The sequence below is a fragment of the Bos indicus x Bos taurus genome, chromosome 1 (assembly GCF_003369695.1).
Source record: "Bos indicus x Bos taurus breed Angus x Brahman F1 hybrid chromosome 1, Bos_hybrid_MaternalHap_v2.0, whole genome shotgun sequence".
In the NCBI taxonomy this organism is placed as follows: domain Eukaryota; kingdom Metazoa; phylum Chordata; class Mammalia; order Artiodactyla; family Bovidae; genus Bos; species Bos indicus x Bos taurus.
The window spans coordinates 70,081,359-70,095,012 of record NC_040076.1 but is presented as its reverse complement, the minus strand read 5'-3'; the positions used below and the strand labels follow the sequence as shown (position 1 = coordinate 70,095,012).

The 13,654-nt window shown below is 35.0% G+C and overlaps 1 protein-coding gene across 1 annotated transcript in view; it reads left to right on the top strand.

Moving 5' to 3' along the window:
- The window catches only part of FYTTD1 (forty-two-three domain containing 1), a 31,873-nt gene extending 18,922 nt beyond the window's left edge, over nucleotides 1-12,951 (top strand). The window contains exons 5-9 of the mRNA XM_027536952.1: nucleotides 2,511-2,607; nucleotides 3,007-3,068; nucleotides 4,439-4,513; nucleotides 8,554-8,680; nucleotides 10,541-12,951. Coding sequence (XP_027392753.1) covers nucleotides 2,511-2,607; nucleotides 3,007-3,068; nucleotides 4,439-4,513; nucleotides 8,554-8,680; nucleotides 10,541-10,639 — 460 coding nt within the window. The 3' untranslated portion in view covers nucleotides 10,640-12,951. The remainder of the gene's footprint in view (nucleotides 1-2,510; nucleotides 2,608-3,006; nucleotides 3,069-4,438; nucleotides 4,514-8,553; nucleotides 8,681-10,540) is intronic.
- The last annotated feature ends 703 nt before the right edge of the window (nucleotides 12,952-13,654 follow it).

Here is a 13,654-nt window from a genome sequence, read left to right as displayed (position 1 = left end):
CTTCTCTCTAGTTGTGGCATGTGGGTTCAATAAGTGTGGTGCACAGGCTTAGTTACCCAGGAGTATGTGGATCTTAGTTTCCTGATCAGGGATTGAACCTGTGTGCCCTGCATTGAAAGGTGGATTCTCAACTGCTGGACCACCAGGGAAGTCCCTAGCTGAAATTATTTTGGTATTAAATTAAAAAGGGTATGTCCTGTGATTCCACTCTTGCAAGGTCCCCAGAGCAATCAGATTCACAGAGACAGGCAGCGGAGGGGTGGGGGCTGGGGGCTGGGCGGAGGTGGGCAGTGAGTTGGAAGGGGAACAGGTTTAGTCTGTGAAGGTGAATGTTTCTGGAAATGGTGGTGGTGGTGGTACGACGTGAATGCATTGAATGCCACTGAACTGGCCGAAGCGGTAAACTTCACATGTATTTTACCAATTAAGGATATTTAAAATGTTAAAAAGACCATTGTTTAAAATGTGACCTACTATTATAGTACTTCTGCTTTATTGACTATGCCAAAGCCTTTGACTGTGTGGATCACAACAAACTGTGGAGAATTCTTAAATAGATGGGAATACCACACCACGTGACCTGCCTCCTGAGAAATCTATATATGCAGGTCAAGAAGCAACAATTAGAACTGGACATGGAACGGCAAACTGGTTCCAAATCAGGAAAGGAGTATGTCAAGGCTGTGTATTGTCACCCTGTTTAACTTATATGCTGAGTACATAATGCAAAATGCCAGGCTGGATGAAGCACAAGCTGGAATCAAGATTGCTGGGAGAAATATCAATAACCTCAGATATGCAGATGACACCACCCTTATGGCAGAAAGCGAAGAAGAACTAAAGAGCCTCTTGATGAAAGTACAAGGAGAGTGAAAAAGTTGGCTTAAAACTCAACATTCAGAAAACTAAGATCATAGCATCTGGTCCCATCACTTCATGGCAAATAGACAAGGGAACAATGGAAACAGTGACAGACTTTATTTTGGGGGGCTCCAAAATCACTGGAAATTGTGACTGCAGCTGTGAAATTAAAAGACACTTGCTCCTTGGAAGAAAAGTTATGACCAACCTAGACAGCATATTCAAAAGCAGAGACATTACTTTGCCAACAAAGTTCCATCTAGTCAAAGCTGTGGTTTTACAAGTAGTCATGTATGGATGTGAGAGTTGGACTATAAAGAAAGCTGAGTGCAAAAGAATTGATGCTTTTGAAGTGTGGTGTTGGAGAAGACTCTTGAGAGTCCCTTGGACTGCAAGGAGATCCAACCAGTCCATCCTAAAGGAAATCAGTCCTAAATATTCATTGGAAGGACTGATGCTGAGGCTGAAACTCCAATACTTTGGCCACCTGATGGGAAGAATTGATTCATTTGAAAAGACCCTGATGTTGGGAAAGATTGAAGGCAGGAGGAGAAGGGATCGACAGAGGATGAGATGGTCGGATGGCATCACCAACTTGATGGACATGATTTTGAGTAAACTCCGGGATGGACAGGGTGATGGTGATGGACAGGGAAGCCTGGTGTTCTGCAGTCCATGGGGTCGCAAAGAGTTAGACATGACTGAGCGATTGAACTGAACTGAACTGATTATGGTACTCTGTTCTCTGTAAGGATAAAGTAGAAGTTGACAAGCTGTGAAGTTTTATTATTTCAGTTTCAAATACCATTTATTCATCTCTTATAAAAGACAATTCAAAGGAAAAAAAAAAAACCCTGAAATGAAGTTTTTGTATATGTGGAATGGCTATAATTGTAACTTTACTCAACTATCATCTCTTTGTTTTGAGAATCAATTGGGAGTACTTTTTTTTTGGAAAAGAGGAACTTCTCAAAAATTTGTCAATTACCTGAGCCATTAATGAGTCCTTGTTAATTGAGATGGCCAGGGAAATTATGCATTTGAGCCTCTATAAGGTTGGAGGTAAGATGAGGTGACATGTTAAACATTTATTTATAGAAATAAGCAGATAAGTATGAAAAGTTGTCTTTTACCAACTTGCTATAGAAATTAGAAATTGGTGAAAGTAAAGTCAAACATAATTAAGGTTACAGTATTCTATGCAGGAGAGAGCAAACAGTGGAACAGTATGAGTTTTGTGTGATTTATATTAATATAATACGTATTATGAGTGAAGGAGAGCAATACATATGAGTGAAGGAGAGAGATTTGGAGAATATGTTATATTTCAATATTTTCTCTTTATTGTTGGTTTTTAGCAGTTTGACAATGATGTACCTAGGTATGATTTTCTTTGTACTAATTCTTTTAGACAGTTGAATATTTGTAAGATAAATTAGCTCCAGAATTAACCAGATTGTTATATGATACCTGTAAATCAGATCTCAATAGCTTCATGTAAACAAGAACATAATTGAATCTTTGTGTTTAGTATACCTCAGTATTTTCGCCTATGCATTTAACTATTTTTGCTTATTTTTTCAAGATGTTTCAGAGTTGTTAAGTGGCCCAGACTTTTCATGGTACATGTGTTTTTTTTGTTGTTGCAGAAATAACATTCCAAATAATTTTACCAGGAGTGGAAATAAATTAAGTCATCAGAAAGACACTCGTCAGGCAACTTTTCTTTTCAGAAGAGGCCTGAAGGTATAAAAAACCCTTGACAGTGTTTTCTTTTTACACAAAGGATCCTGACCATCCACCTTTAGTAATCATCAATTATAGACATGACCCATGATCAAGGTAGGGTTTGGGTTTAGGATATGGAGAACATGACATTAGATTAATTTTTTCCCCTCTTTTCTCTTTTGTTGTCATCAATGCAGTGTCCTATAAGAATTCAACATGTTATTTAGGAATAAATTTGTTTTTACTACTTATTCTGATACAGGAACCTCAAGAAAGAGGTGTTGTCAGAATAGGCACATGCTCCTCTCTTGCATTCAAACCCACCACACAGGGTTATAAAGTTACAGAGCAGGATAGCTCTTTGGATTCAAATCCTCTGCTTTCTATGGCATCTACTGCTTTTTTTTTCCCCTTCAGGTTCAGGCCCAGTTGAACTCAGAACAACTGCTAGACGATGTAGTAGCAAAGAGAACTCGTCAGTAAGTTTCAATTTGTTTTTCAAGATGTCATTTCAAAACTCCCAGAATAGTAGTGACCTAAATTACTTTGTGCTGCAGTTTAAAAGAAATTAAATGAGACCCAGAGTGAATTAACCATTGAGCCTGAAATAAGTAAATCCTGTTTTGTTTTTGTTGATTTCCCCCCCAAAACATTTGGTTTTTCACATGTCAGTGTTACACGTTTTAGCAGCAAATGCATTACTCTGTATTTTTTTTCCTGTTTATTCCATTTTAATGAAATAGCTCTTTATTTTTTTATAATCACTTTATACAAATGAACCAGTTCAGGGAATAAGTAGAAGAAAATCCAGTAGAGCTTTTAGAATATTTATAAATTTTTAAAAACAATACAGTGTTTTCTTCTTATATTGCTTTTTTCCTCCTTACCCCATGAAGGTATTTTAAGAATATATTTTTGTCTCTTAGAATTGCACTGCAAGTGTGAGTTGTAACATTCCATCAGTATGACCAGAGTTTAAAACTAAATCATTTAAAATTATGGCTGCTACTTAGAAAACAAAGCATATATCACATGATCGCGGTTCAGATATGATACCTTCTAGAATGGGCATGATTTTGAGCAGTTGGAGTATAAGAATGGCAACTATTTGAACTTCATGCTGATAGTATTCTTTTGCACTGGAGTTTGAGGATCAATGTATAGAACAAAGCACAAGATACTTAATTTGGTAACAATGTAATATAAATGTCAGACTTTGACCTATATAAATATAAAAGTAAAGCTGATAAAAAGTGGGTGAAGAGGTAGAGGGAAGGAATTAGAAATACTATTGTCCTTTCTTTTAAAGGAGGTAGGGGAAAATGTCAAGAGATACTACTGGAAAAAGAAATTCAAGTGTATTTATAAAATTAATGAAAATAAAATAGTGATACAGCCATCAAAATGTTTCGAACTAGGAAGAGAAACTAGAGGATAGTGTGATGAGCTGAATCCTTATGATAGCAAGATACTATTACCTAAGTATCTTGTTTAGTGAACTGGAGGTAACTAACAAGCAGAAAATCAGGAAGTTAAAAGTGCTGCCTCTGGGGAGCAGGAAGGGAGAACAGTGGAGTAAAGGATTGTTGCTTTTTATTAGAAGCTTTTCTGAATTATTTGATTTTTTTATGTGCATATATCTGTTACATGGAAAAATATTTATAAATTCATGTGTCCAGTTCTTATAACCAATATGCTGATTAATTATATCATGTCGGGGCTCAGATATCTAGAATTTCTGAAAACTTAGAAAAAGTAATGGCTACTTTAAAATGTATGTTTTATATAGAACACACAGTAGGATTTGTAAACTTTCGTTTTAATGAAATTTTTGGTTTTTTGAAACTAGATGGCGAACTTCCACCACAAATGGAGGAATTTTGACTGTATCCATTGATAATCCAGGAGCAGTGCAGTGTCCAGTGTAAGTCTTTTTTTTTTTCTTTTTGGAAAAAATTATAACCTCTCATTATGTAAGATAATAGAAAAATATTTGACTCTGCTCAGGAGTATGATGTCCAGGCTAGGATAAACTGAGACAAGGAAACAATACAAAGTGTAAGTTAAAAGTAGAGAATTCCTTGGTGGTTCATTGGTTAGGCGGAGAAGGCAATGGCACCCCACTCCAGTACTCTAGCCTGGAAAATCCTATGGACGGAGGAGCCTGGTGGGATGCAGTCCATGGGGTGGCGAAGAGTCAGACACGACTGAGCGACTTCATTTTCACTTTCACTTTCAGTGGTTAGGACTCAGTGCTTTGAGTGCTATGGCCCAGATTCAATCCCTGATTGGACAGGGCACTAGGATTCCACAAGCCACACAGCATGCCAAAGCAAACAAGCAAACAAAAAAGCCAAAACAACTAAAAAAGTTACATGTTTTGGACTTCATTACATACACATCCGCCTTCTTTTTAAAGACTTCATAGTATATTCTTTTATTTTTGTTGTTCAGTTGCTAATTCATGTCTGTGACCCTATGAACTATAGCCTCCAGGCTTCTCTGTCCATGGAATTTCCCAGGCAGGAATACTGGAGTGGGTTGCTATTTCCTTCTCCATGAATCTTCTTGACCCAGGGATCAAACCCAAGTCTCCGGCATCGGCAGGTGGATTCTTTACCACTGAGCCACCAGGGAAGCCCATTCTTTAATTTAAATGACCTTAATTAACTTCACCATTCCATTATATTTATTGCATTATAAACTTTCTAGGTTGAAGCTGGAAGTGATATTGCCTGGGGTGGGGGTTGAGCTGAACCCTGAGTTCACAGGCAAGATGTGAGACTTGTAGCACTGGGCTGGAGGTAAAGGATCCTTTTCAAGAAAGTTCTAAAACCATATTATCAAATTCAACCTGATACTTGACCTAGCCGTGGAAAAGCCTCATTGGATCCTCACTAGACCACATGGTAACTCTCACTCTTAAATTTTTCCCATCAAAAAGTATCAGGAATGAAAATCTACGTTGTGTACTTAGAATTGAAAGAAAGTCCCGTATCAGCCAGTGGTCTAGCAGATTGGCTAATTTCTTGGAACTTCATGCAGACGTACTCAAGCTAACACAGCAGAGGAAAATGTCTGTGTCGATGTGTGTAACCCATTAGTAGGTTATGAAGTCAATTATGTGAGTTGTGATGAACATATTTTTAAAATAATAAATTTTTTTTTTAATTCCTAGGTTTACAGAGTTTTTGTTTTGCCTATACATCCATTTTAATAATTGAGATGAAAACATCAGATGAGTCTCGAGGTTTTAGAGGTTGCTTTATTTTAGTAGAAGATTAAGACTTGGAAATGACCAATTCCAAATTGTTGAAAAGTTTGTAGTTCTACTTACAGAGGTATTCTGTGAGCAATTTATAAATTTTAGTCTCTAGATTAGTCTGTCAAGAACCAAGTTTTTTTTTTTTTTTGATTCAGCAAGGTTGCAGGATACAAGATTAATATGTTTTTATATACTAATAATGAAATATCAGAAAGAGAAAGTAAAAAAGAAAACGGATTTAAAATTGTATTTACAAAATGCCTATGAATAAACTTAACCAAGGAGGTGAAGGACCTGTATGTTGAAAACTGCAAGATATTGATGAAGGAAATTTTAGATGATTCAAAGAAATGGAAAGATAATCCCATGCTCTTGGATTGGGAGAATTAATATCATTAAAATGACCATATAACTGAGTAATCTGTAGAGTTAACGCAATCCCTATCAAAATACCCAGGGCATTTTTCACAGAACTAGAGCAGATAAAATTTACATGGAACCCCAGGTGACCCCCAAATTACCAAAGCAATTCTGAAAAAAAAAAAACAAAAAAACGAAGGTGGGAGGTCACACCCTGACATAAATCATAGCAGTATTTTCTTGGATCAGTCTCCAAAGACAAAAGATATAACAAAAGTAAACAAATGGGACTTTTAATTAAACTTTAAAGCTTTTACACAGCCAAGGAAACCATCAACAAAATCAGAAGACAGCCTACAGAATGCAAGAAAGTATTTGCAAATGATGCAACCAACAATGGGTTAAAATCCAAAATATACAAACAGCTTATACAAGTCAGTATGAAAACAGTTCAGTCAAAAGGTGGGAAGAAGACCTAAACAGACATTTTTCCAAAGAAGACATACAGATGGCTAGCAGGCACATGAAAAGATACTTGGCACCACTAATTGTTAAAGAAATGCAAATCAGAACCCCGATGAGGTATCACTTCACCTGTCAGAATAGCTCTCATCAAAAAGTCTACAAATAATAAATGTAAGAGAGGATGTGGAGAAAAGGGAACCCATGTACACTGTTGGTGAGAATGTAAATTGGTTCATCCACTGTGGAAAACAGTATAGAGGTTTCTTAAAAATAGAACTAACTACCAATTCCACTCCTGGGTATATATCTAGAAAAAAATGAAAACACTAAATCAAAAAGATATGTGCACCCCAGTGTTTTTCATAACAGCACTGTTTACAATAGTCAAGACATGGAAGCAACCTAAGTATACATCAAGAGATGGATGGATAAATCAGATGTGGCATATATATATGCATATATATGTATATATACAATGGAATGTTACTCAGCTATAAAAAGAATGAAATACTGTTATTTGCAGCAACATGGATGGACCGAGAGAATGTTATACTTAAATAAGTCAGAGAAAGACAAATACTATATATTACTTATATATGGAATCTAAAAAAATAATACAAATGAATGTATATAGAAAGCAGAAACAGACTTGTAGACATAGAAAACAAATTTGTGGTTACACAGAGGGGAGAGAAGGCAGAAGGAAAAAATCAGGTGTATGGAATTAACAGATACAAATTACTATATATAAAATAGATAAGCAACAAGGATTTACTGTATAGCATAGGGAATTAGACCCATTATCATATAACAACCTATAATGAAATATCTGCAAAAATACTGAATCACTATGCTGTATACCTGAAACACACAATATTGTAAATTAACTATACTTCAAAAAATAGAGGAGGGGGACCTACTGGATGATGATGATAATGAAGATCGGGGGGATGACCAGCTGGAGTTGATCAAGGATGATGAAAAAGAGGCTGAGGAAGGAGAGGATGACAGAGACAGCGCCAATGGCGAGGATGACTCTTAAGCACATAGCGGGGTTTAGAAATCTTGTCCCATTATTTCTTTACCTAGGCGCTTGTCTAAGATCAAAATTTTCACCAGATCCTCTCCCCTAGTATCTTCAGCACATGCTCACGGTTCTCCCCATCCTTGTCCTTCCCATGTTCATTAATTCATATTGCCCTGCGCCTAGTCCCATTTTCACTTCTTTGACCCTCCTAGTAGTTACGTTAAGTCTTACCCTGTAATTTTTGCTTTTAATTTTGATACCTCTTTATGACTTAACAATAAAAAGGATGTATGGTTTTATCAACTGTCTCCAAAATAATCTCTTGTTACACAGGGAGTACAGTTCTTTCCATTCATACAATAGTTGCTTCCCTGACAACAAAGGCAGTCCTCATTAGTTGAGTGGAACCTGAGAGCAGCTTTGAGTTAGAGGTATGTGTGTTAAACCCCACATAAGAGTGCTGTGTGGGGCTGTTCAACACAAATGTAACAATGTATTTTTGTGAATGAGAGTTGGCAAGTTAAATGCATCCTCTAGAAAAATAACTAGTGTAATAGTCTTAAGATTTGTTTTCTAAAGTTGATACTGTGGGTTATTTTTGTGAACAGCCTGATGTTTGGGACCTTTTTCTCAAAATAAACAAGACTTTATTAAACCAGGAATTTGGAGAAAAAATAAAAAATAAAAAAATAAAAAAAACTGGGTTGGCGGGGTTATTGAGAATGTAAATAAAGTAGCCTTCATACAGTTGAACATGTATACAAGTCAAGATGTCTTAATGAACCAGGTGATTTATTTCTCTTCTTTTGATTGTTTAATTGATCTTATTTTAATTTTTTTCTAATAGAACTCAGAAACCACGATTAACTCGTACTGCTGTGCCCTCATTCTTGACAAAACGGGATCAATCTGATATAAAGAAAGTTCCTAAAGGTGTCCCCCTACAATTTGACATAAACAGTGTTGGAAAACAGGTAAATTTCCCCCCCTGTATTTCTCTGGCCATTGACTGAAAATATTTTAATTAACAAAACTAATGTTGTATAATAAATAGGATGTCCTAACTATCCTTAACCCTAGGAAACTACTGGTCTACCTGTTTTCTGTCTCTGGATTTGCTTATTTTGGACATTTCATGTGAATGGGATCATATAATGTGTGAACCTTTTTTCACTTACCATAATTTTTTCATGGTTTATCCATTGTGTATATCAATATTTTATTTCTTTTTATTCCTGAATAATATTCCACCATATGGATATACTTGTATTTTATTTGTCAGTTGATGGACATTTGGATTGTTTCCATTCTTTGGCTATTGTGAATAATGCTCCTCTGAACATTCATGTACATATGCTCACACAAAAACCTGTGCATTCATGTTTTTGTGTGCGTGTATTTTATTTCTCCTCGGTAAATACCTAAGAATGGAATTGCTAGATCATATTATAATTCTGGGTTTATCTTTTGGGGGAGTACGAAATTGTTTTCCAGAGAAGTAGCTGCGGTACCATTCCTTCCAACATGTAAGAGTTCTGAATTTTTCCATGGCCTTACCGGCATTTGTTATTATCTGTCATTTGATTTTAGACATTCTGATGCATGTCAAGTGGTATATCTCACCATGGTTTTGGCAGTTTTTGTATTATTAACCTTGTAATCTTGCTAAAATACACTTTCTGCTTTTAATAATTTTATAGATTACTTAGGATTTTCTTTGTAAGCAATCATGTCATTCTTTGAATTTCTTGCCAATCTTTAAATCTTTTCGTTTTCTTCATTATGATGGCTAGGACATTCAGTTCTGTGTTGAGAGCATGTTTGCTTGCTTTGTCTCCAGACTTGAGAAGGCATTGTTTTTCACCATTAAGTTTGATGTTAGCAGTAGGCTGTTTTTATCAGATTGAGGAAGCTCCCTTCTATTTGTAATTTGCTGAGAATTTTTATCATGAATGAGTGTTACATTTTAAAATGTCAACTGTGGCATGAAGATAAAATTTTCTGTATAGACAGAAATTTGACCAAATTTATTTTGCTTATTTTGTCTGTTGTTACTTTCCTTTCAGCCTGGTATTTCCATCTCGTTAAGAATTTTCTAAGTTAGTTGTGATCCACACAAAGGCTTTAGTGTAGTCAATGAAGCAGAAGTAGATGTTTTTTCTGGAATTCCCTGTTTTTTTCCTATGATCCAGTGGATGTTGGTAGTTTGACCTCTGGTTCTTCTGCCTTTTCAAATCCAGCTTGAACATCTGGAGGTTCTCAATTCATATACTATTGAAGCCTGGCTTGAAGGATTTTGAGCATTCCTTTGCTAGCATGTGAGATGAGCTTAGTTGTGTGGGAGTTTGAACATTCTTTCATTGCCCTTTTAGGGATTCTGACTCTAGGTTTCAATTCTAGACCTCCAAGTAGACAACTGACTTCCCTAAACTTCACTAAATTCACCTATTTCATATGGGTGTTTCCCTCATATACACACACACACACACACACACACACACACACATTTATTTATATATGAATGTTAAGTATTGTTACTGTGAATTACCATTATGATCACATTATTATTCCAAAGCAAATCTCCAGGGGATCTTTCCGACCCAGGAATCGAACCCGGGTCTCCTGCATTGCAGGCAGACACTTTACCGTCTGAGCCACCAGGAAAGGTGGCTCAGATATATATATATATACACACATATATATCATATATGTGTATATATATATGAATGTTAGGTATTGTTACTGTGAATTACCATTATGATCACATTGTTGTTCCAAAGCAAATGTAGCTTACAGTCAAGTTGTTAATTTTTGTTTTGTTTTGTTTTCTCCAGACAGGTATGACTTTGAATGAGCGATTTGGGATCCTGAAGGAACAAAGAGCCACTCTCACTTTCAACAAAGGAGGAAGCCGCTTTGTAACCGTGGGATAGATCCCATGTCACAGGAACTTTTCAGTGATGACTCTTAAAAATTTAATTGCTTGAAGAGTTCATCACAGAAATTCAAGAAACTTTATTTCAAAATATTCACAAGGCTAAATAACTCTTATTTTTATTTTTGAAGTTTTTTTTAAACATGTATAAATAATGCCCTGAAAGAATAACAGGGAATATGCCTATGTGTTCTTAAAGATTTCATGGTTGGCCCAGACAGAACAATTCTCTATTTGACTTTTTTGATTCCTCATGCAGCAGAAAGAAGGTGGAAAGATAGAAATTGATTATTTTATGATAGTGGTATTTGGGATCTCATCACCTTTGCCCATTTTTTACACCTTGCCATTGTAAATCTTGGTCTTCAAGATTTGAAATAGGTCCCTTTGTTGCTGTCACTTATACTTTAATAGTGTTGGTGTAATAAGTGCAGTTGACTTTTCTGCATTAGGGATATAAAAAATTATTAGAATTTCAGTTTGGGGGTTTAAGATTTATGGGGATATCTGGAACTTGGTTCATTTTTCAAATAACATTAAGTTAATCCTCCAGAGTTGTAAATCTTTAATGCTGAACTTTTTTTTAATAAGAAATGTGACTCCGGGCATTAGCTTCTGTTTAAAATGTTGGTGTTTAAAGGCTGTAAATGGGTGTTTACAAAGTTATCTGATAGAGCCTAATTGGAGGAAAGTCCAGAGTAAAAATCTGGTAATTTGTGTGGAGAGAAAGTAGCAGGTGGAAGATGGTAACTGAGATGAAGACTTTAAAAGCTAGGTCATAGGTATACTGTTTGAATTTAGTGTAGTTTTGAGTCTAGTGTGCACAAAGTATTCTTCAGATGATATTTGGAATAATTATAATTAAAATGGATTGAGTTCTATAGATATTTTGATAGGAAAATTAGCCATAAAGTCCTGGACTTCTTATTTGAAAAAGTTAAATTTTAAGTTTACTAAGTTGAACAGTATACATACAGCTCTTAAAAAAATATATATGTCACAAGGTAAAAGGTGCAAAATTATAATAGAGTTAACATTATTATGACCTTGTTCTGTACCTTTGCTTCTGATTTCTTGTGTAAAGTTCAGGCATTTGTGGTGAGAAAAGGATTTCCCCCCTCATACTCTGGAGGGTTAGGAGGAGTTAATTTGTTGTGCCAAGCTAGTGCTGAAAGTCCTCAGATGGTTGTAAATTTTAAGTTATGATATAATAGCAAAATGCAGCAAAATATTCAAACTACAGGTTACGAGTTTGGTCATTTTGAAGCTTAACTTTTTGATTTGCTGTAATGTTAAAACCTCTAAGTAGGTGTTAGTTTTCCCTTCAGTGTATAATTTGTGTTGATTTTCCCTGTTAAAACACAAAACATTGTTATGGCTCCTGCCTGCGTTGCAGGGTATACTAGATTTCATTGTTGTTTCTCATGGTCCTTTGGTTACTTGGTTTATGCTAGCCACGGAAAGCTATCAATAACAGTTTCATGCTTATACCAAAGAATTAAATCTGATCCTTAATATCTGGTATTTTGCTTGTAAGTCTACTGATAAGGGATTATTGGAAGCCAGTCATACAATTTGAAAGTAAACTCCAGTCTCTCTGTAGGCCAAGGACTCACTGCAAAACATTTTTGCAAGTATGAATGCTTAGATTTGATTCATGAACAATACATTTTAGACTGGTTTAGAATTATTGATAACTTATTTTAAAACAAAGGAAAAACAACTGAGCACGAGTTTGCTGTCTTTAGAGCAGTTTGTGAAAATACGGTATAAAGATGTTTTCATTTTCTTGTTCTTTTAAATATTATTGTACAGAGCTGTTATTAATGCCTTCTTTTTAAATCTTAAAAATCCCTCCAAATATTGATATTAAGTGCATCAAACAAAATGTCTTTGGTATATTAAACTTTTGCTCTTCATGCATCTGTAATTTCATTTTCTTTTTAAATATAAAATCTTGCCTTTGTTACAGCCAAATTATAATTCTTGAGTGCTAACATGTTGTATAAAAACAAAGGAATATGCTCTTTTGGAGGAAATTTTTCCTTTCTTAGAATGTGGTTGTAGTCATCCTATTTCAGTTATTAAAAGTTTTTTTTTTTTTTTAAAACAAGATGCAACTTAAATTTCCCTTTGCATCAAGGTGTGTAAAAAACATTGATGCAGTGCATCACAAAATGAACGTTTGTATTTAATGAGGAGATGCTTTACACTGTACTTTTTGGTGTTTTTTGGAAAAGTTACCTTTAGATCTGAAGCTGTTCATTTTTAACAAATAAAATATTACAGGTCTCTCATGATTTATTCTTAGCTAAAAAGATTGAGTTGTGGTTTTTAGATTGTTTTGTGTTACAAAGAACTTTGTAGTGACTATAACATTTAGGATTTGAAAAGCTGCCAAACAATTAAATTGGTAAATCAATTTAGACTCATATTGACATTCCATTAACTATCTTTTGACTGCTTCAATTATAGCTCCAACAAGAACTAGTCAGGGGGAATTAGAATAGAAAATCAAATTTTCTTAGAATGCAATATATTAGACTGAATGAACCTTTAGAGATCATCCGTTTTTTTGTTTTTTTTTTTTTTACATCTTGGTTCAGTGATACTCAGCTTTTCAAGACCTGTGTGTGATCCAGTTACTTTTTAAGCTTAGATCTTTAATTCTCCATGAATGGAACACCCACAGAAAGTAGTGGAATGGTGTGTGGCTTGTCAGATATCTAAGAAATGGTAATACCATGCTCTAGCATTTGTAACATGGTAAGTAAATACACTCTGCCAGTGATAATTATGAGATTTCATCACTTTTCATTCCAGTTAGGTAGACCTATTAGAAAAGGCCAGTGTTCCTTGTCAAACATTATGTATTTTTTTCTAATAGGTATAAACTTCACCACAATTTTAATTATAAGCAAATCATAAAATACTGTAAGTATGAAGAAACTTTGAATTTATTGCCCAGTGGTTATTTTTTGTTATAATAGATAGATATATCATATTTTGCTGT